At 46.1% G+C, this 23,698-nt stretch overlaps 1 protein-coding gene and 1 pseudogene across 1 annotated transcript; one reads left to right on the forward strand and one right to left on the reverse strand.

The window, feature by feature from the left end:
• Positions 1–208: 208 nt before the first annotated feature.
• Positions 209–10,572, forward strand: Gm52429 (predicted gene, 52429). Its single transcript, NM_001382234.1, has 5 exons — positions 209–296; positions 3,940–4,112; positions 5,300–5,333; positions 7,772–7,854; positions 8,652–10,572. Exons 2-5 carry the CDS (start codon positions 3,953–3,955, stop codon positions 9,896–9,898), a joined length of 1,524 nt encoding a protein of 507 aa, NP_001369163.1. The 5' UTR covers positions 209–296; positions 3,940–3,952; the 3' UTR covers positions 9,899–10,572.
• Marcksl1-ps5 (MARCKS-like 1, pseudogene 5) lies at positions 12,481–13,878 on the reverse strand (annotated as a pseudogene).

The following is a 23,698-nucleotide window of genomic DNA, read 5'->3' on the forward strand; positions in this document are numbered from 1 at the left end:
TATATTCAAATGGCGCACTTCAGTGCGGTGCAGTGATATCCAGTACCAGAAACACTGGAGTTGGTATCACAAATTCATAATTCTAGAATTCAAATTTGCCTTATGATCATGCGTGGTAGGTGGGGGCAGAAAAGGCGGGAACACGTCAGTTCCCATGGTCCCTGGGGGCACTGCCCTATAAAAGGCGCGGGGCGCGCGCGCCCATTTTAGACCGCTCGGGGAGCCGTTGGCGGTTGAGACCTTCTGCCAGGCCAGATCAGACCGGACCAGACGCGGACCCGGACACGGGAGAACAGGTACGCAAATGGGCCTTCGGTTCTGTGTGGGAACTTGGCAACCTTCGGACCGTTTTCCCACACAGAAAAAAAGTGCCGAGTGGGGCCGGGGGTGTAGCTGGGACCTTGGGTTTGATGCGAAGCCCTTGAGAAGCTCTTGAGGAACTGGGGTGCCGGGCGGGACGCGGACAACCATTAGTCACCGAGTGGGGTGATCTTCAGAGAGTCTCGAGACGGTCGTGAGGATGCTGGGGCGGACAGGGCTGATGGCGGACTGGTAGACGCCGGAGTGAGGTGGTTTTGAGACTTGAGACGACGGTCGTGAGGATGGGGGGCGGACAGGGCTGATGGCAGACTGGTAGACGCCCGAGTTGGGGTGGTTTTTGAGACTTGAGACGACGGTCGTGAGGATGGGGGGCGGACAGGGCTGATGGCGGACTGGTAGACGCCGGAGTGAGGTGGTTTTGAGACTTGAGACGACGGTCGTGAGGATGGGGGGCGGACAGGGCTGATGGCGGACTGGTAGACGCCGGAGTGAGGTGGTTTTGAGACTTGAGACGACGGTCGTGAGGATGGGGGGCGGACAGGGCTGATGGCGGACTGGTAGACGCCCGAGTTGGGGTGGTTTTTGAGACTTGAGACGACGGTCGTGAGGATGGGGGGCGGACAGGGCTGATGGCGGACTGGTAGACGCCGGAGTGAGGTGGTTTTGAGACTTGAGACGACGGTCGTGAGGATGTGGGGGCGGACAGGGCTGATGGCGGACTGGTAGACGCCCGAGTTGGGGTGGTTTTTGAGACTTGAGACGACGGTCGTGAGGATGGGGGGCGGACAGGGCTGATGGCGGACTGGTAGACGCCGGAGTGAGGTGGTTTTGAGACTTGAGACGACGGTCGTGAGGATGTGGGGGCGGACAGGGCCGATGGCGGCACTCGAGTGGGGTGGTTTTGAGAAGGGCATGAGGAAGTGGGGGTGCGGCGGCAGGGCCCATAGACTCTTGAGTCTTGAGATGGTCGTGGGGTTGCGGGGGCAGACATGGCCGATGGCCGTCGGTTACTCGGCGGAGGAGGATAGGTGGTCTTGAGAAGGGCGCGAGGAAGGCAGCGGCTGAGGAAGGGGGCCGCGGACGATGAAGAAGGAGAGGGGGGCGGGGCGGGGCTGTGGCGGGCACAGACTACAGGTGACAGAGAAGGCCGAGGCAGGGTGGTGATGGGCGCCGGAAAAAGCCGAGGGGTGGCGGGACACGAGCGGCGGAGAAAGCCGAGGGGTGGCGGGACACGGGCGCGGGAAAAAGCCGAGGGGGGGGGGAAGCGCGGGAAAAAGCCGAGGGGTGGCGGGACACGGGCGCCGGAGAAAGCTGAGGGGGGGCGGGACACGGGCGCCGGAAAAAGCCGAGGGGGGGGCGGGACACGGGCGCGGGAAAAAGCCAAGGGGGGTTGGGACACAGGCGCGGGAAAAAGCCGAGGAGGGGCGGGACACGGGCGCCGGAAAAAGCCGAGGGGGGGAGGCGCCGGAAAAAGCCGAGGGGTGTCGGGACACGAGTGGCAGAAAAAGCCGAAGAGGGTGGGACACGCGACGGAAAAGCCTTGGGGTGGCGGGACGCGGGCGCGGGCGCGGGAAAAAGCCGAGGGGGGGGGCGTGGGCGACGGAGAAAGCCGAGGGGTGTCGGGACACAGGCGCCGGAAAAAGCCGAGGGGTTCCGCGGGACACGAGCGACGGAAAAAGTCGAGGGGTGGCGGGACAGGGGCGCGGGAAAAAGCCGAGGGGGGCGCAGGACACGGGCGACGGAAAAAGCCGAGGAGGGTGGGACGGGCGACGGAAAAAGCCGAGGAAGGTGGGACACGCGACGGAAAAGCCTAGGGGTGGCGGGACGCCGGCAACGGAAAAAGCCGAGGGGTGGCGGGACACGGGCGCGGGAAAAAGCCGAGGGGGGTGCTCGGGACACGAGCGCGGGAAAAAGCCGAGGGGGGGGCGCGGGCGACGGAGAAAGCCGAGGGGTGTCGGGACACAGGCGCCGGAAAAAGCCGAGGGGTTCCGCGGGACACGGGCGACGGAAAAAGCCGAGGCGGGTGGGACACGCGACGGAAAAGGCCGAGTCTGGGACAGGGACAACGGTGGCTTGGAACCTAGTCTTGTGCCTAGTCTTAGCATGCCTTGGAAGAATGGTGCATCTCGGCCTGCACATAGTTGGGAGGCCACAGCTTCGTGGAGATGTCCCAAGAGGGTAGAAATGTTGCTGTGTTGGCGGGGCAGGGGACTACTTGGTAAATTGAGGCTTAGGGTGTCAGACCAAGGGAACAGTTAGGACGACCATAGCCAGTGTAGTAGTTAGTGGCCTAGCAGGAGGAGTGAGGGGCAGGATCGAAGCCTGATTGGTGGAAGCTCCCAGAGGTGAGGAGCGCAGTTACGTTTCTCGAAAATTCCAGAAAATGGCGGCAGCTCTTGGGATGGGACGCAGGATCTCACAGGAATGTTGGAGAAGCCCGAGGTCTGCGCAGCCAATGGGAAGCCGTGGAGACAGAGCGGGCCATTGCGCAGTAAGAGGGGCTGTCGCGAGGCCTCCTGTGGCTCCCTCTTGCGGCGGGTCCCGGAGTAGCTCGCTCGTTGAGGCTAGGCCAGACTAGAGTGAGCTCAGAAAGACTCCCCCCCTCCCCCGCGCCGGATCCAGCCAGTCTGAGCTGCAGCTAGATCGAGTTCGGCTGCAGGGGTGACTTCAGCTGTGGCTGTCACACCATAAGAGCAGCTTTAGGGAGAATAGGGGTTGAGCAAAAAACTACTCATGTTGAAATAAAGCTTGAAGTGGATTAAGGATCCACTATATGCTTTTGGCTTTTTTGTTTGTTTGTTTTTTGTTTTTTGGGGTTTTCTTTTTTTTTTTTTTTTGGTTTTTTAGTTTTTTGTTTGTTTGTTTGTTTGTTTGTTTTGTTAGAGACAGGGTTTCTCTGTTTAGCCCTGGCTGTCCAGGAACTCACTTTGTAGACCAGGCTACTCAGAAATCCTCCTGCCTCTGCCTCCCAAGTGCTGGGATTTAACTAAAGGCGTGCGCCACCACCACCTGGCTTTTTTTTTTTTTTTTTTGACTTTTTCTTAATCTACAAAAAGTAAATATTTGGGGGATTTTTTGGGGGAGAGTCTCTCTAACACAGCTGGACCAGAGTTTCATTATAAAGTCTATGCTGGGCCCAAATTCTTAGGGATCCTCTTGCATCAGATTTCCAAATTCTGAGATGACAGCATGCAACACCACACTCACCTTTTTTAAAAGAGTAAATTATAGGGGTTGGGATGTAGCTCAGTTGATAAGAGTATCTGCCTACTCTGCATCAAACCCTGGGTTCAGTCACCAGCATTGCATTAAAGCTGGGTTTGGCAGGCACAGTACTGTAATCCCAGTCCTTAAGAGGGGAAAGAGGGAGGAGGATAAAAACTTCAAGGTCATCTTCCATTATATGAGGGTTTAAAGCCAGCCAGGATCTAATCTAAGACATTATCTTTATTTTGGTTTGTGGGTAACGTCTTGCTATTAAGACCAACCTGAACTCATTTAATGACTTAAAGCATTTTCTGATGTTGCATTTCAGAAACTGGTTGTTCCCGACATTGATACCTTATGGACTATGTTGTTGGTAGCCCTCATTTTAAAAATCTCTTTTTCTCTCTCTAGTTATTTTCTGAACATGGATTCAGGCAGCAGCAGCAGCAGCAGTAGCAGTGGCAGCAGCAGTGGCAGCTGCAGCACCAGTGGCAGTGGCAGCACCAGTGGCAGCAGCACCACCAGCAGCAGCAGCAGCAGCAGCAGCAGCAGCAGCAGCAGCAGCAGCAGCAGCAGTAAAGAATGTGAGTAGACTGATTATGGGATGGATCCCCGGGTGGGGTAGTCTCTGGATAGTCCATCCTTTCGTCTTAGCTCCAAACTTTGTCTCTGTAACTCCTTACATGGGTATTTTGTTCCCTATTCTAAGGAGGAATGAATTATCCATCCATTGGTCTTCCCTCTTCTTGATTTTCTTGTGTTTTGCAAATTGTATCTTGGGTGTTCTATGTTTCTGGGCTAATATCCACTTATCAGTGAGTGCATCAGCCACCAAACCCAGACACTATTGCATATGCCACAAAGATTTTGCTGAAGGGACCCTGTTATAGCTGTCTCGTATGAGGCTATGACAGTGCCTAGCAAATACAGAAGTGGATGCTCACAGTCATCTATAAGATGGAACACAGGGCCCCCAATGGAGAAGCTAGAGAAAGTACCCAAGGAACTGAAGGGGTCTGCAACCCTATAGGTGGAACAACAATATGAACTAACCAGTACCCCCAGAGCTCGTATCTCTAGCTGCATATGTAGCAGATGGCCTAGTCGGCCATCACTGGGAAGAGAGGCCCCTTGGAATTGCAAACTTTATATGCCCCAGTACAGGGGAACGCCAGGGCCAAGAAGTGGGAGTGGGTGGGTAGGGGAGCAGGGAGGAAGGAAGGTATAGGGAACTTTCAGGATAACACTTGAAATGAATATAAAGAAAATATCTAATGAAAAATAAATTGAAAAAGAAAAGAATGTGAGTAGAGCCCTCTTTCAACAGTAATGTGTGTGTTAAATGTCTTTGTAGAGATAACTGAAATGAGATTTGAGACACTTGGCTTGATTTGGTCCTAGCTTTGACCCCTCTTGTGTTCTGTCAGGGTTGTTACAGCTTCGTTCCCTGCTTTAAAGAGCAGGGGAAGATCTTCATGTTTCCCTTTTGTGTTGTTTACCTCTTTTTGGTTCCTGGATCTTCTTTTATTTCCTCTCTGTCTTTCATGTCTTTCATTCTTTTGTCTCTTCTATTTCCATCCCCCCTTTGTCTATTTATTGCTGGACATAGAGTCTAAGGTAAGTAAGTACTCTACAACTGACCTATGTCCCCAGTCTTAGGGAAACTTAAATTTGACTAGCACTAATTTATAAACTAATTTTCAGGAATAAAATACATATGATCTACTAGATTTTATCATGCTTCTTAATGCTTCTTCTTTTTTTGACTTAGACATGCCTGAACTGCCAAAACAGAGAAAGGCTAGGTAAGTGGGAGAATTGTTGAAACTTGACTTTTTTTATTTATAGTTTTTGGCTTTTTTGAAACAGTCTCACTGTGTAGCCCTGGCTGTCCTGGAACTCTCTGTAGACTAGGCTGGCCTCTAATAGAGATCTGGCTGCTCCTGTTTCCTGATTGCTGGGATTAAAGGTCTGTATCACCGTGCTTGGCTAGTTTTTGGCTTTTTGAGTCTGGGTCTCACTATGTAGCTCAGATTGGAACTAAAAATATAGATAAGGTTGCATTTGAACTTGTAGCATCTGCTTAAGTGCTAAGATTATAGGCATACACCATCATGTTCAGCTAATTAGTTTTTTAAAATGTCTTGAACCATGATTTTCCAGTTTCTATCAGTAAAGTAGACATTTTTTCCTCTGATCTTGTCTTCTGTGATCCTGCCTCCAGGTGATCTCATGAGTGTTCTGTGATTCTATTGATGTCCAATTCAAATAGCTCACTGTTAGGAAAATCAAGGTGCTTAAGCATTTAGAACTTTATAGCCCAGTAGGTTGTGGAAAAAGCAAGTGAGGAATGGATAAAAATGGGATCAGACCCAAAAGATGATCATGTGCTTGAAATTAAGAGAGGCCTCTTTTTTTTTTTGAAACAGAATTCTATATAGCTCTGGCTAACTCACTATGTAGACAAGGCTGGTCTCAAACTAGCAGAGATCACATGGCCTCTGTCTTTTGAGTTCTGGGATTAAAGGCATGTGCCACCATGCCAACCAAGAAGACTTAAAAAAATGGTTTCTTTATTTTATGTATATAAGCATTTACCTACTTTTATGTATGTGCGCTTAGTACCTGTGAAGGCTAGGAGAAATATTGGACACCCTGAAACCAGAGTTATAAACCAATTATAAGCTACCATGTGGGTTCTAAGAACCAAACTAGGGTCCTCTGCAAGAGGAGCAAGTGTGGGCTGGAGAGATGGCTTAGTGGTTAATAGCACTGGCTGATCTTCCAGAAGACCAAGGTTTGATTCCCAACACCCACATAGTGGCTCACAACTGTCTATAACTCCAGTCACAGAGGATCTGATTCCCTCTTCTGGACTCTAAACACACTGCATGCACATAGTACATACACATACATGCAGGCAACACACACGCACACACGAGATAAATAATAAAAATGAAAACTTTTAAAAGGAGCAGCGCTGGGTGGTGGTGGCACACGCCTTTAATCCCAGCACTTGGGAGGCAGAGGCAGGTGGATTTCTGAGTTCGAGGCCAGCCTGGTCTACAAAGTGAGTTCCAAGACAGCAGGGCTATACAGAGAAACCCTGTCTTGAAAAACAAACAAAAACAAAAAACAAAAAAAGAGAGAAACCAAAAATAACTAAAAAAAAAGGAACAGCAAGTGTTCTTAATTGCTTAGCTATCTCTCCAGCCCATAGAAGACAGACTCTGTTTGTTTGTTTGTGTCTGAGACAGGGCCTTTCTAAGTAGCCTGGCTATCCTGGAACTTCCTTTGTAAACTAAACTGGCCTTGAACTTACAGAGATCTGCTTCCTGAATGCTGCAATCGAACGTATGTACCATCACACCTAGCTTAGAAGAAAGATTCTTTAAGGCTAGAGTAGTACATAGGATAGCAAAGGTTTATCAACTTCTGTCCTGGAACTCACTCTGTAGACCAGGCTGGCCTCAAACTCAGAAATCCACCTGCCTCTGCCTTCTCCCAAGTGCGAGATTGAATTTAAGTGTTTGGAATTTTAAAGACTGGGACTTTTAGATTTTTGAATTTTTAAAAAAGATTTATTTATTATATAAGTACACTGTAACTGTCTTCAGACACACACCAGAAGAGGGCATCATCAGATCCCATTACAGATGGTTGTGAGCCACCATGTCGTTGCTTGGATTTGAACTCAGGACCTCTGGAAGAATAGTCATTGTTCTTAAGTGCTGAGCCATCCCTCCAGCCCTTGAATGTTTATATTGTAGTGTTTATTAATATGTGATCTTGGTGATGCATAAGAGAGGAAAGGTTGTGGCTTAACAGTGATATGTTTGTGTCAAGTTGACACAAGGGGTCAGAGTGAGAACCTTTCCTTTGTGACTCTGCACTCTTATACAAATGTGTCTCAAAGTTGATGAAAATGATAATCCTCCTGATGAGTTTTTCACTTCCACCACAACTATTTGAGTACTGGCACTCTGACAAGGCCCAGTTTATTCTCAGTACCTGACAGATGCCTCCTTTTGGAAGTTTGCAAGAGGAGGAAATGTATATAGAGAGATGGGAAAATCAGGAATAATTGAAAGATAGAGTCATTTTCAATGAAGGGGGACAGAGTTGATATAGGAAACAACCAAAAGTTAACAAGTGATCCTGCTTATTGTAAGAAATATGGGAAAATGTCTTAAAGAGCAGAATGTGCTCATATTTTCTTTTTTTCCCCCACCTTATTACTTAGCTGTGTCGTGATTGACTCCGAATCCGACTCCGACAATACCAGTGACGAAAAGAACACTACAGTCTGTGAAATAAGCAGTGGAGGCAAGTATCATCTCTGTTTAGAGAAACAACTGAGCTCTGAAGCCTTATTACATGTGGTAGTTTTAGAATCAGATTCTGCAAACTTTAAGTTTCTTATGCTTTCATATCCAGTGCCACCATTTCTTTCTCCATCAAGTATTGGATGTTGATATGGCTGGGTCCCTACACCTTGGTTTATTTCCTAACACAGTTGCCACTCTTTCTGCTGCCTTTGACTCTGGATAGAATTCTATCCATCTAGAGCTGTGCTCCTCCCTCTTCCTTTTTTACCATCCTTTAGAGGTAGGAATGACAAGGAAGAGGAGTCTTCCCAGCTTGGTGGAGACTGGGCTGGGGGGAGGTTAACAGTGTGAACAGTGCCAACTACTATCTCCATATATTATTGTACAAGGTAGTGGGTTCCAAAAGTTCAGTCAGGCCACAACTGACTAAATAAACAAGTTGCTAAGCTAGAGAACTTTAACTTTTGAGATACATGAAATGCCACTTTATTGAAGTAATTCCCCTTATTTTGCTATGGACCACAAGGCAGCAGATTTGTCTTTAGGAACAACTGAGCTCATGCTGTTTAGACAGGTGATTTCAAAGTGGGCATAATACTTTCATTGCTAAGTTTATCTGTTATTGCTCTCAGTCAAATACAAAAAAGGGGGGAAACAATCTACAACTGATTTTTAATTGTGATTTAGAATGTCCAAGTACTCAACCACTTTTAGTTTAATTTGTGCTCAATATCCTGCCGATGTCTGTATATAGAGTGAACAGGAGTGTATTTATAGATGTCTCTTGAATTTCAGATGAGACTTCTGACATTGATCGTCCCGGAGGTCAGAAGCTTCCACTAATTGTTATTGATGATGATGATGATGGCAGCCCTGATTTGAAGAATACTAAGCAGAAAAGTGATGAGCCCCAAATGTCGGTGCTTGAAAAAGAGGGGGTTGAATGTATTGGTTCTGACTCGACTTCACCTCATGATGTTTGTGAAATATGGGATGTTTGTGGGAGTTCCAACCAGACATCAAGTGAGCTTGAGCCAGAGGGGGAGCCTGAATCAGAGGCCAAGGGGGAGCCTGAATCAGAGGCCAAGGGGGAGCCCGAATCTGAGGCCAAGGGGGAGCCCGAATCTGAGGCCAAGGGGGAGTCCGAATCTGAAGCCAAGGGGGAGATGGAGACTGAGGCCAAGGGGGAGTCCGAATCTGAAGCCAAGGGGGAGATGGAGACTGAGGCCAAGGGGGAGTCCGAATCTGAAGCCAAGGGGGAGATGGAGACTGAGGCCAAGGGGGAGCCCGAATCTGAAGCCAAGGGGGAGATGGAGACTGAGGCCAAGGGGGAGCCCGAATCTGAAGCCAAGGGGGAGATGGAGACTGAGGCCAAGGGGGAGTCCGAATCTGAAGCCAAGGGGGAGATGGAGACTGAGGCCAAGGGGGAGTCCGAATCTGAAGCCAAGGGGGAGATGGAGACTGAGGCCAAGGGGGAGCCCGAATCTGAAGCCAAGGGGGAGATGGAGACTGAGGCCAAGGGGGAGCCCGAATCTGAAGCCAAAGGGGAGCCCGAGCCCGAGGCTGCTAAGGGGGAGATGGAGACTGAGGCTGCTATGGGGGAGGTGGAGACTGAGGCTGCTATGGGGGAGCCCGAGCAAGAAATTACAGCTGAGGAAGCCAAAAAGAAAAGGGCTGCATATCTGCTGGCACAACAAAGGAAAAGAAAGAGAAAGAACAGATTCATATGTATGTCATCAAGTAAGCCTCGTAGGAAACGCCGTAGGGCTGACCCACAGGATGGGGCTGACCCACAGGATGGGGCTGACCCACAGGATCGGGCTGACCCACAGGATCTGGCTGACCCACAGGATAGGGGTGACTCACAGGATATGCCCAGCCTGCCAGGTACATCTGATGAGCCCATTCCATCGGGCCAGCCTGTTTGTCCCCGAAAAGGCATGGCTTCAAGTAGAGGAAGGGGCAGGGGCAGAGGCAGAGGCAGAGGCAGAGGCAGAGGCAGAGGCAGAGGCAGAGGCAGAGGGGCAAAGGCAGGAAAGTGAAAAGGGCCTTTTTGCAAATTGCCACTGGTTAGGGAGCGCCACTGTCCATTTTCCTTATGTTCCAGTATATCAGCATTCCCCAATGTTCAATCCCCCTGCAGTGTTTGTTTCTTTTTCTTTTTCTTTTTCTTTTTTCTTTTTTCTTTTTTCTTTTTGTTGAGTCAGGGTTTCTCTGTATAGCCCTGGCTGTTCTGGAACTGGCTTATAAAGCAGGCTAGCCTCAAACTCATATTCACCTACCTTTTCTTCCCAAGAGCTGGGAATAAAGCCGTGTGCCACCACGCCCGGCTTTTTTTTTTTCTTTTTCTTTTTTCTCTTTTGTTCTTTTGAGACAGGGTTTCTCTGTATAGCCCTGGCTGTTCTGGAACTGGCTTATAAAGCAGGCTGGCCTCAAATTCATATTCACCTACCTTTTCTTCCCAAGAGCTGGGAATAAAGCCGTGTGCCACCACGCCCGGCTTTTTTTTTTTTTTTTTTTCTTTTGAGACAGGGTTTCTCTGTATAGTCCTGGCTGTTCTGGAACTGGTTCTTTAAAGCAAACTGGCCTCAAACTAAGAAAACCATCTACCTCTACCTCCCAAGGGCTGGGACTAAAGGTGTGTACCACCACCGCCTGGCATAACAAATGTTTGATAAACTTGTTAAATAAATGGCGCTTAACTGTTGGTTCCAAAGTCTCTGGTTGAAGTTATTGGTACTGTGGGTCTTGGAAGAAGGCAAAAAAGACTAGGTTTGACTTAGAAATTGAGTGAAGGTGCTGCTGGGGATATGGACTTTACTAGCCTCGTGGATAGTTAGTTGATCCATGAGGGCAAAGGGCCTGGGGGTGGGGTTCAGAAGCCCTGTGAGTACACCAGGGCCAGTTGTGGGGAGTCAGATCAACTTTACTTTTGGTGATTTGAGGCTTATAAAATTTTGAGGGGCTGTGGGTAGAAACATCCATGATGGACAAAGGTCATTGGCTGAAGGCTTAAAGCACCAAAATGCCTCATTAGCGTGAGGAAGCATTTCAGGAATCTCAGATACTAGCTGCTAACAGGTTTTTAATAGGAGATGGGGAAATTGATCCTTTAATCTAACTAAGGCTACATGACATTCCTCAGGTAGAGGCATGTCTCGGAGCTTAGAATTCCTCAAACAAGGGCAGAGAAGAAGCCCTGCCAGTGAAGGGAGTCCTCCAGATTGCCCCGAGCTTGGAGGCTTATCTAGTCAAGGTGGACTTTGACCTTAGAGTTTCCCACCCTATACCAATCTTTAGACTGCACTTGTCTTAGATGCTCAGGCAACCTAGCCTCCAAGAACCCTTATGAAAATTCTCTGTACCTGTGACAGTCTTACTGGTGACCCTAGATGGAGCCATTCAGAAGGTAGCAGTATGCAGCCTGCCCATGCAGTCTTGTTGATGGGTGCTACCCTGTGATAGCTCTTCTTGAGTTTCACTTTCTGTCAGCTGCTTGATGATACCAATTTTCATTGTACGAATCAACTATTGTCCTTTCAGCTGATAGTGGACAAAAAATTGGGGGGCTTTCTCAGAAAAAGCACATTGCGGCAAAAGTTGAAAAATGTAAGACTGGATACATGCTGCTCATGCGCTTGCTTGTATGGGATTTGCACATTTTCTTTTGCATGTTCATCTGTCTGGTGGATACTGGAGACTCCCAAGGGGATGAAGGAGTCTGGCTGAATGAAGCTTTCTGACCCAAAGTGGGGATGCACATGCAGAGTAATGAGGTCACCTCCTGGTTCCCCTCCTTTCTCTCCCTCTAGCCATCCAGCCAAAGTGCCAAGCCTTTGTGCTCTCCTTAAATCCTAGTAGTTAACTGGCAGAGTGCTCCTTCAAACTCAGAGCAGCTCTGGCTTCTGTCCTTAAACTCAGGTCAAAGATGGATATGTGGCCAAGATAACTTTAGGTTTGACATAGCCTAGTTTACACTGATGTAAGCCAACATAGTTGAATGTGATGGGACATTTAATCCCAGCACTCAGAAGGCAGAGGCCAGATAATTAGGAGTTCAAGGCCACTTTCAGTATATCAAGTTCAAGGCCCAACTGAACTATGTGATACTCTTACCTCAAAAACCAACAAACAAGGCAATTACAGAGGGGAAGGTAGAGCTTACATGTTTGATCTTGGATGGGAGGGAGGGTAGTTAAAAATGTTTTCTGAGTTTTTCCAATGCCTTGCACGAACATACTTCCCCCTTCTGTATTTATTCATGTTTTTTCTGTTTGGTAGGATTGGGATTAGAACCCTTGGCCTTGAACATGCTGGCAAGCATTCTGCCACTGGGCCACATCCATGCTATCCTGTGAATTTTCAAAGCATCACAGACTCAGGAAAAAAGTGTTAGGGTGAGGTAGATGGCTTGGAGTGCTTTCATTTTCATTAAGCTATAGGGAGCTATCGGAAACAAGTGATTGCATAGGCCAAAAGCATGTTATACTCCAGCTAGAGGTCAATTCATTTTCCCATTTAGGTTCTAAAATCTCATTTTCCCCTGAAAATATGATTTTTAATTTTATCTCTGGTTTTACTTTCATTAATAATGCACATTTACATCTGGAGTATCTTTTTTTTTAAGGGACAACATTTATTCCTTTTCCAAATGTTACAGTAAATCCAGGTGGAAGAATGGTCTTAGCAGTTAGAAAAAAAAAGTACAAATCTGGGGTTTGTCCATTAAAAGTTATTTACAACAATGGGAGGGGAAAAAAAGATAACAAGAAGTTGTTTCACATTACAGACCTCCCTCCCTCCTGAAGCCCTAACACTTGCTTATCAAGTCAGAGACTTGAGTAAGACATTTATTATTTTTTTTTTTTTGGGTTTTTTGGTTTTTCGAGACAGGGTTTCTCTGTATAGCCCTGGCTGTCCTGGAGCTCACTTTGTAGACCAGGCTGGCCTCGAACTCAGAAATCCGCCTGCCTCTGCCTCCCGAGTGCTGGGATTAAAGGCGTGCGCCACCACGCCCGGCTGAGTAAGACATTTATAAAAACCCAGACGGGGCAATGTCCTCCCCAGCCCAGGTGCCACTAGGCACAGCATAAGAGACTAAGAATTCAACAGGGGAAAGGCTGGACACTCAGGGTTTGGGAGTATAAGCCCCCACTTCTGGCTCAGGGGGTTGAGAAGCAGGATAAACAAAACGAACTTGGAAAAGAATTGGAAACCCAGCAGCTGCCTTCTGCAGGGATGGGCTCGGGAAGGAGGTAGGGACAGGGCATTTCACATCACTAAACTAACCTAACTTGGGAAACCGTAAGGGACCGTCTTCAACTGGCCTTAAGAAAGTAAGACCAAATGGCTGATGGGAGAATCCACAGGAAGGTGAAAAGGGAACGTGGCTGGGAGGGGGCAACAAGCCCCTTCCTTTCTGGGCACAGGAAGTCAGCCAGGGCACAAGGTCCAGGCAGTGACCTCACAAGGACAGCACAGTTTTTGCAGCTTAGAGATCACCCACCTGTCCCCATCCTTACTCATTCTGCTCAGCACTGGCAGGTGTGCAGTGGATGGCTCTGCAGCCTGGGGCCCTGCCTCCTCTTCTGTGTCTCCTTCCTTGGAGGCAGCACTAGCCTTTGCCTCCTTGGCCTGGGGCTCTTGGCTCTCAGGGGCAGCGGCCTTCCCTTCTTGGGCAGTGCCCTCATCGCTGCAGGCGCTGAGATCCCCCTGCTCCTGCTCTTCCTCTGTTGGCGAGGAGGCTGAAGAATCATCCCACCCTCCTTCCTATTTCTCTTGAAGGACAGGCCACTCAACTTGAAAGGCTTCTTGAAAGAGAATTTCTTCTTCTTGGGGTTCTCCTTGGGGGCGACCTCCCGCTTGGCCTCAGTTTCCTGGCTAGGGGCCGCTGGCTCGATGACATCGCCAGTAGGCCCAGCTGCCTCATCAAGGGTGGTGACTCCCTTTCACCCTTGGGGTTTAAGTCTCCAGTGCTTTTTTCACGTGGCCATTCTCCTGTCCATTGGCCTTCGCTGGGGAAGGCTGCCCATGATGGAGGTCTGCTGGGGGCGCCTGGAGCCGACTGGCGCTGGCGCTGCAGGGGATAGTTCGGCTGGGACGGCCCAGCGAGCAGAGGGGTGGGGCTGTGTCCGAGAGGGAGAGGCACGGGGGACGGGGAGGGGGGGGGGCAAGCGCGCTGCAACCCCCCCAACCCCCCCCCCCCCCACAGCCGACCCACTGCTGCTGCGCTCCATGCCAGAATCACATCTGGAGGGTTTTTTTGTTTTGTTTTGTTTTGGTTTTTTTTTTTGAGACAGGGTTTCTCTGTGTAGTCCTGGCTGTCCTGGAACTCACTTTGTAGACCAGGCTGGCTTAGAACTCAGAAATCCGCCTGCCCCTGCCTTCCGAGTTCTGGGATTAAAGGTGTGTGCCACCACCACCCAGCGCTTTCCAAGAGAAAGAAGGTATTTGAAGAAGCATATTTATGTGTGTGAGAGCATTTTGACTTTTTTTTTTTGTGTGTGTGTGTGTGTGTTTTGTTTTTGTTTTGAGGTGCTAGGGATGGGACCGGGGCCTCACATAGACCCGTACAAATATTCAACCACTGAGCTATTTTGGCCTGGTAATATTTTCAAGATTGTATTTTTTTTAATTGCCATCAGTTTTTTTTTCTTTTCCATTTTTTATTAGGTATTTAGCTCATTTACATTTCCAATGCTATACCAAAAGTCCCCCATAGCCACCCACCCCCACTCCCCTACCCATCCACTCCCCCTTTTTGGCCCTGGCTTTCCCCTGTACTGGGGCATATAAAGTTTTCGTGTCCAATGGGCCTCTCTTTCCAGTGATGGCCAACTAGGCCATCTTTTAATACATATGCAGCTAAAGTCAAGAGCTCCGGGGTACTGGTTAGTTCATAATGTATTCCACCTATAGGGTTGCAGATCCCTTTAGCTCCTTGGGTACTTTCTCTAGCTCCTCCATTGGGAGCCCTGTGATCCATCCATTAGCTGACTGTGAGCATCCACTTCTGTGTTTGCTAGGCCCCGGCATAGTCTCACAAGAGACAGCTACATCTGGGTCCTTTCGATAAAATCTTGCTAGTGTATGCAATGGTGTCAGCGTTTGGATGCTGATTATGGGGTGGATCCCTGGATATGGCAGTCTCTACATGGTCCATCCTTTCATCTCAGCTCCAAACTTTGTCTCTGTAACTCCTTCCAAGGGTGTTTTGTTCCCACTTCTAAGGAGGGGCATAGTGTCCACACTTCAGTCTTCATTTTTCTTGAGTTTCATGTGTTTAGGAAATTGTATCTTATATCTTGGGTATCCTAGGTTTTGGGCTAATATCCACTTATCAGTGAGTACATATTGTGTGAGTTCTTTGTGAATGTGTTATCTCACTCAGGATGATGCCCTCCAGGTCCATCCATTTGGCTAGGAATTTCATAAATTCATTCTTTTTAATAGCTGAGTAGTACTCCATTGTGTAGATGTACCACATTTTCTGTATCCATTCCTCTGTTGAGGGGCATCTGGGTTCTTTCCAGCTTCTGGCTATTATAAATAAGGCTGCTATGAACATAGTGGAGCATGTGTCCTTCTTACCAGTTGGGGAATCTTCTGGATATATGCCCAGGAGAGGTATTGCTGGATCCTCCAGTAGTACTATGTCCAATTTTCTGAGGAACCGCCAGACTGATTTCCAGAGTGGTTGTACAAGCCTGCACTCCCACCAACAATGGAGGAGTGTTCCTCTTTCTCCACATCCACGCCAGCATCTGCTGTCACCTGAATTTTTGATCTTAGCCATTCTGACTGGTGTGAGGTGGAATCTCAGGGTTGTTTTGATTTGCATTTCCCTGATGATTAAGGATGTTGAACATTTTTTCAGGTGCTTCTCTGCCATTCGGTATTCCTCAGGTGAGAATTCTTTGTTCAGTTCTGAGCCCCATTTTTTAATGGGGTTATTTGATTTTCTGAAGTCCACCTTCTTGAGTTCTTTATATATGTTGGATATTAGTCCCCTATCTGATTTAGGATAGGTAAAGATCCTTTCCCAATCTGTTGGTGGTCTTTTTGTCTTATTGACGGTGTCTTTTGCCTTGCAGAAACTTTGGAGTTTCATTAGGTCCCATTTGTCAATTCTCGATCTTACAGCACAAGCCATTGCTGTTCTGTTCAGGAATTTTTCCCCTGTGCCCATATCTTCAAGGCTTTTCCCCACTTTCTCTTCTATAAGTTTCAGTGTCTCTGGTTTTATGTGAAGTTCCTTGATCCACTTAGATTTGACCTTAGTACAAGGAGATAAGTATGGATCGATTCGCATTCTTCTACATGATAACAACCAGTTGTGCCAGCACCAATTGTTGAAAATGCTGTCTTTCTTCCACTGGATGGTTTTAGCTCCCTTGTCGAAGATCAAGTGACCATAGGTGTGTGGGTTCATTTCTGGGTCTTCAATTCTATTCCATTGGTCTACTTGTCTGTCTCTATACCAGTACCATGCAGTTTTAATCACAATTGCTCTGTAGTAAAGCTTTAGGTCAGGCATGGTGATTCCACCAGAGGTTCTTTTATCCTTGAGAAGAGTTTTTGCTATCCTAGGTTTTTTGTTATTCCAGATGAATTTGCAAATTGCTCCTTCTAATTCGTTGAAGAATTGAGTTGGAATTTTGATGGGGATTGCATTGAATCTGTAGATTGCTTTTGGCAAGATAGCCATTTTTACAATGTTGATCCTGCCAATCCATGAGCATGGGAGATCTTTCCATCTTCTGAGATCTTCTTTAATTTCTTTATTCAGAGACTTGAAGTTTTTATCATACAGATCTTTCACTTCCTTAGTTAGAGTCACGCCGAGATATTTTATATTATTTGTGACTATTGAGAAGGGTGTTGTTTCCCTAATTTCTTTCTCAGCCTGTTTATTCTTTGTGTAGAGAAAGGCCATTGACTTGTTTGAGTTAATTTTATATCCAGCTACTTCACCGAAGCTGTTTATCAGGTTTAGAAGTTCTCTGGTGGAATTTTTAGGGTCACTTATATATACTATCATATCATCTGCAAAAAGTGATATTTTGACTTCCTCTTTTCCAATTTGTATCCCCTTGATCTCCTTTTGTTGTCGAATTGCTCTGGCTAATACTTCAAGTACTATGTTGAAAATGTAGGGAGAAAGTGGGCAGCCTTGTCTAGTCCCTGATTTTAGTGGGATTGCTTCCAGCTTCTCTCCATTTACTTTGATGTTGGCTACTGGTTTGCTGTAGATTGCTTTTATCATGTTTAGGTATGGGCCTTGAATTCCTGATCTTTCCAAAACTTTTATCATGAATGGGTGTTGGATCTTGTCAAATGCTTTTCTGCATCTAACGAGATGATCATGTGGTTTTTGTCTTTGAGTTTGTTTATATAATGGATTACATTGATGGATTTTCATATATTAAACCATCCCTGCATCCCTGGAATAAAACCTACTTGGTCAGGATGGATGATTGCTTTAATGTGTTCTTGGATTCGGTTAGCGAGAATTTTATTAAGGATTTTTGCATCGATATTCATAAGAGAAATTGGTCTGAAGTTCTCTATCTTTGTTGGATCTTTCTGTGGTTTAGGTATCAGAGTAATAGTGGCTTCATAAAATGAGTTGGGTAGAGTACCTTCTACTTCTATCTTGTGAAATAGTTTGTGCAGAACTGGAATTAGATCTTCTTTGAAGGTCTGATAGAACTCTGCACTAAACCCGTCTGGTCCTGGGCTTTTTTTGGCTGGGAGACTATTAATAACTGCTTCTATTTCTTTAGGGGATATGGGACTGTTTAGAAGGTCAACTTGATCCTGATTCAACTTTGGTACCTGGTATCTGTCCAGAAATTTGTCCATTTCGTCCAGGTTTTCCAGTTTTGTTGAGTATAGCCTTTTGTAGAAGGATCTGATGGTGTTTTGGATTTCTTCAGGATCTGTTGTTATGTCTCCCTTTTCATTTCTGATTTTGTTAATTAGGATGTTGTCCCTGTGCCCTCTAGTGAGTCTAGCTAAGGGTTTATCTATCTTGTTGATTTTCTCAAAGAACCAACTCCTCGTTTGGTTAATTCTTTGAATAGTTCTTCTTGTTTCCACTTGGTTGATTTCACCCCTGAGTTTGATTATTTCCTGCCGTCTACTCCTCTTGGGTGAATTTGCTTCTTTTTTTTCTAGAGCTTTTAGATGTGTTGTCAAGCTGCTAGTATGTGCTCTCTCCCGTTTCTTCTTGGAGGCACTCAGAGCTATGAGTTTCCCTCTTAGAAATGCTTTCATTGTGTCCCAAAGGTTTGGGTACATTGTGGCTTCATTTTCATTAAACTCTAAAAAGTCTTTAATTTCTTTCTTTATTCCTTCCTTGACCAAGGTATCATTGAGAAGAGTGTTGTTCAATTTCCACGTGAATGTTGGCTTTCCATTATTTATGTTGTTATTGAAGATCAGTCTTAGGCCATGGTGGTCTGATAGGATACATGGGACAATTTCAATATTTTTGTATCTGTTGAGGCCTGTTTTGTGACCAATTATATGGTCAATTTTGGAGAAGGTCCCGTGAGGTGCTGAGAAGAAGGTATATCCTTTTGTTTTAGGATAAAATGTTCTGTAGATATCTGTCAGGTCCATTTGTTTCATAACTTCTGTTAGTTTCACTGTGTCCCTGTTTAGTTTCTGTTTCCACGATCTGTCCATTGATGAAAGTGGTGTGTTGAAGTCTCCCACTATTATTGTGTGAGGTGCAATGTGTGCTTTGAGCTTTACTAAAGTGTCTTTAATGAATGTGGCTGCCCTTGCATTTGGAGCGTAGATATTCAGAATTGAGAGTTCCTCTTGGAGGATTTTACCTTTGATGAGTATGAAGTGTCCCTCTTTGTCTTTTTTGATAACTTTGGGTTGGAAGTCGATTTTATCTGATATTAGAATGGCTACTCCAGCCTGTTTCTTCAGACCATTTGCTTGGAAAATTATTTTCCAGCCTTTCACTCTGAGGTAGTGTCTGTCTTTTTCCCTGAGATGGGTTTCCTGTAAGCAGCAGAATGTTGGGTCCTGTTTGTGTAGCCAGTCTGTTAGTCTATGTCTTTTTATTGGGGAATTGAGTCCATTGATATTAAGAGATATTAAGGAAAAGTAATTGTTGCTTCCTATTATTTTTGTTGTTAGAGTTGGCATTCTGTTCTTGTGGCTGTCTTCTTTTTGGTTTGTTGAGGGATTACTTTCTTGTTTGTTCTAGGGCGTGAATTCCGTCCTTGTATTGCTTCTTTTCTGTTATTATCCTTTGAAGGGCTGGATTCGTGGAAAGATATTGTGTGAATTTGGTTTTGTTGTGGAATACTTTGGTTTCTCCATCTATGGTAATTGAGAGTTTGGCCGGGTATATTAGCCTGGGCTGGCATTTGTGTTCTCTTAGTGTCTGTATAACATCTGTCCAGGCTCTTCTGTCTTTCATAGTCTCTGGTGAAAAGTCTGGTGTAATTCTGATAGGCCTTCCTTTATATGTTACTTGACCTTTCTCCCTTACTGCTTTTAATATTCTATCTTTATTTAGTGCATTTGTTGTTCTGATTATTATGTGTCAGGAGGAATTTCTTTTCTGGTCCAGTCTATTTGGAGTTCTGTAGGCTTCTTGTATGATCATGGGCATCTCTTTCTTTATGTTTGGGAAGTTTTCTTCAATTATTTTGTTGAAGATATTAGCTGGCCCTTTAAGTTGAAAATCTTCATTCTCATCAATTCCTATTATCCGTAGGTTTGGTCTTCTCATTGTGTCCTGGATTTCCTGGATGTTTTGAGTTAGGATCCTTTTGCATTTTGTATTTTCTTTGACTGTTGTGTCGATGTTCTCTATGGAATCTTCTGCACCTGAGATTCTCTCTTCCATTTCTTGTATTCTGTTGCTGATGCTCGCATCTAAGGTTCCAGATCTCTTTCCTAGGGTTTCTATCTCCAGCGTTGCCTCGCTTTGGGTTTTCTTTATTGTGTCTACTTCCCTTTTTAGTTTTAGTATGGTTTTGTTCATTTCCATCACCTGTTTGGATGTGTTTTCCTGTTTTTCTTTAAGGACTTCTACCTGTTTGGTTGTGTTTTCCTGCTTTTCTTTAAGGGCCTGTAACTCTAGCAGTGCTCACCTGTAATTCTTTAAGTGATTTATGAAAGTCCTTCTTGATGTCCTCTATCATCATCATGAGAAATGTTTTTAAATCTGGGTCTAGATTTTCGGTTGTGTTGGGGTGCCCAGGACTAGGTGGGGTGGGAGTGCTGCGTTCTGATGATGGTGAGTGGTCTTGATTTCTGTTAGTAAGATTCTTACGTTTGCCTTTCGCCATCTGGTAATCTCTGAAGCTAGCTGTTATAGTTGTCTCGGTTAAGAGCTTTTTCTTCAGGTGACTCTGTTAGCCTCTATAAGCAGACCTGGGAGGGTAGCTTTCTCCTTAGTTTGAGTGGGCAGAGTATTCTCTGCAGGCAAGCTCTCTTCTTGCAGGGAAGGTACCCAGATATCTGGTGTTCGAACCGGACTCCTGGCAGGAGTTGTGTTCCACTCACCAGAGGTCTTAGGATCCCATGTGGAATCCTGTGTGGGCCCTTGCGGGTGTTGGGCGCCTCCGCTGGCAAGGTACCTCGGGGCTCGAGTGGAGCGGAAGGTGCTTGTGCCCCAGGTCAGGCCCGGGTAGTCTGCTTCCCTATGTGCCGCAGTCTCAGGTTCCACGTGAGTGGATTGGGGCAGGCGCTGTGTTCCACTCACCAGAGGTCTTAGGATCCCGTGGGGAATCCTGTGTGGGCCCTTGCCGGTGTTGGGCGAGACTCCGCTGGCAAGGTACCTCGGGGCTCGACTCAAGGTTGTATTTTTAGAGAAAAAATATTTTCAGGGAGGGAAAGGGAAAAAGTGATGTGTCAGTTGTGGGGTAGGGGAGATGAGCTTAGAGCTGAGAGAACGGCTCGGTGTCCCTGTGCTTTTTGCCCACTAAGAAGAAAGAAGCAGCTCATCATGTGCTCCCCGACCCCTGTGAGCAAGGACTCTTCTCTGGATTCTGTATACACATTCAAGCTGTTTTCCCTATAGGGATGCTTGTCTTGATAATACCCAGGTCACTTTGCTAGAGACTGACAAAGAAATGAGAAGTTGCCTCTTAGTGTCCTGATACTACCCTTTATCCAAAGGTGACCAGATTGAACTTTTACCTGTCTTGTACTAAATTGCTCTGGGAACCTCCTATGGTGCTTCATATAGTTCCTGTATAAGCTGCTTGCTGGCCATAGTGTTGAATATGTCCAATCTGAGGGTCTTGTTGGTCCTTTTAATGTGGGGTCCATAGGCTTTGAGGGAATGTTTGCTACACCCTGAGGCTAGCCTTTTCTGATTATACACTGAGGTCCCACTCTCTGCTGAAGTTGGCAGATAGTATAGGTTTTCATCTGCTGCTTTTGCTGATACATACTGCTTTCAATACTAGGAAACTAAAAGCAGAAGTGTTTTCTGTCACTTGAATTGGGCTTTGACTCTTCTAAGAGAATAAATACTTGAGCTACTCACATACCCTTGCTGAAAAAGGACCTCCTTTACTACAATGCCAGTGCCTCTGGCTTTGGTATCCATGTGGTGGGTAAACTGAGGCAGGCAGCCATTGGGGATCAGTGCTTACAGCGGCTGACTGGGGTGGATTCAGATACCTACAGGGGCTGCTGCCAAAGGCAGCCAGTGATTAGAGAAGCTCAGCAGACTTTTTTTTTTTTTCTGAGGAAACAAAGCTTAATTTACTGGGGCTGGCACTCTGTGTGGCCAGCAGGAAAACTATGAATTAATTTAACTCCTAACTCCTTGGGGCTGGTGAGAAAGAGAAGGAAAGAGGGGCGGGGGGGGGGGGGGGAGTGTGCACGCACGGACACACACACACACACACACCCAATGAACGAAACAAAAGGCAGAGTCCACCAACTTCATACACACAAATATGCATGTATGCATACATACATACACACATACATACATGTATACAGACCTAAAGATAGACATATACATAGTCACACATAGAACAGCTAGAGCAAAGCGCCAATAAGCAGGCTCCAAGTATTCCACACACACATACATAAATGCACACAACTGCTGGATGGGAATAACAATGTTCTAACCCCATTCACACAAACTTTACACACATAGTCCATGGGTGGGAGAGACAATATTCCAGCCGCATCATACCATTTTCATTCCTTCTTCCATCGCTTTTATATCCCAGCAAAATCTTTCAAGCAGGATACAATTACAATATGATTACATTTTAGTTTTCTTCTGGTGAATGATTATGAAAAAATAGTGCGTTTTTCAAGACCTTTACAAGAAATAACATTATGTAGTACAGGTAAAGGAAACAAATTATTCTTAAAAAAACTAACAACTTATTCTTAAAAAACCTAACAACAATTATTCTTAAAAAAACCAAACAACTTGTTATAGACTAACAAAGTGTAAGCAAGCAAGGGAGTTTTCTCAGCCAGTTTCTTTTACTGGCAGGAAGCAATTTCCGGTTACAATGAAAGGAGTACTTATTTTATTATTTATCTTTAAAAGTAATCTTGCAAGAATCTTAAAAGAATCACAAATCTAAACTTTTATATAATGATATCTACAATGCATATCTATTCATCAGCAATTTTTAATAAAGTGTATCAGGAAGCTGAAGGCAAACATGTGTATAAGAGCCGGGCGTGGTGATCCCAGCGCTCAGGAGGCAGAGGCAGGCAGATTTCTGAGTTCGAGGCCAGCCTGGTCTACAAAGTGAGTTCCAGGACAGCCAGGGCTACACCTAGAAACCCTGTCTCCAAAAACAAACAAATAAACAAAAATGTGTATAAGAAACCAATCCTCACCAGCCTGGCCTCAATGAGAGTCACGTCAGCCAGTACTGCCATTGGCCATTGTTCCCTGACCATAAAAGGTCCCTGGTGTAACTAATAAGAGTGTGCCATTCTGGGCTGGAGAGATGGCTCAGTGGTTAAGAGCACCAACTGCTCTTCTGAAGGTCCCTGGTGTAACTAATAAGAGTGTGCCTTTCTGGGCTGGAGAGATGGCTCAGTGGTTAAGAGCACCAACTGCTTTTCCGAAGGTCCTGAGTTCAAATCCCAGCAACCACATGGTGGTTCACAACCATCCGTAACGAGATCTGATGTCCTTTTCTGGTGTGTCTGAAGTCAGCTACACTGTACTTACATATAATAAATAAATCTTAAAAAAGAGCATGCCTTTCTGAACTTGAGATTGTTCACTAGAGTTTCTATATCAAAGTCAGTAGTTAAAACATCCCAACCTAGCTTCACTAATAACTTTACTTTCCAAATATTTTCTAAGGGGGGTGGTCATTGTTGACAATCTACCTCTCTAAATTATTTTCTAGGGTGGTGATAGAATTATTAATCTGCTCCAGCAGCAATGCCCAAAAGAGATCAAACATTAGTACTGTGAATGCCAGAGATACTGTCCAGTGAGGGACTTGAAGCCCCCTTAAAGTTTCATATAATTCTTAGATTAAGAGGGATATGAGGGCAGCAAGCAGAGCAGAACTCCATAACAGCATATAGTCCTAAGGGCTGTGCTGTACTGAGGTCCACCCATGTGGCTGTGGTAACTCGTGGGCTGCATTCCATGACTTCTAAAGCCACTTAGTGTTCTGCTGGTCTGGGTACCAGAGGCTATCCAGAGATCTCTGGCCAGGCCAGGTGGGGAGGGTTCAAATGAAGGGGAAAGGGCATGGATGAGCAGGGAGGGGGAATTGCCTTTGTCACCTCGCTACTGCTGCCACCACCACTGTTCTAGCGCTGCTGTCCCAGCAGCCTCTGTTGCTCCAAGACACTGC

This window comes from Mus musculus, chromosome X (genome assembly GCF_000001635.26).
Source record: "Mus musculus strain C57BL/6J chromosome X, GRCm38.p6 C57BL/6J".
NCBI lineage: Eukaryota > Metazoa > Chordata > Mammalia > Rodentia > Muridae > Mus > Mus musculus.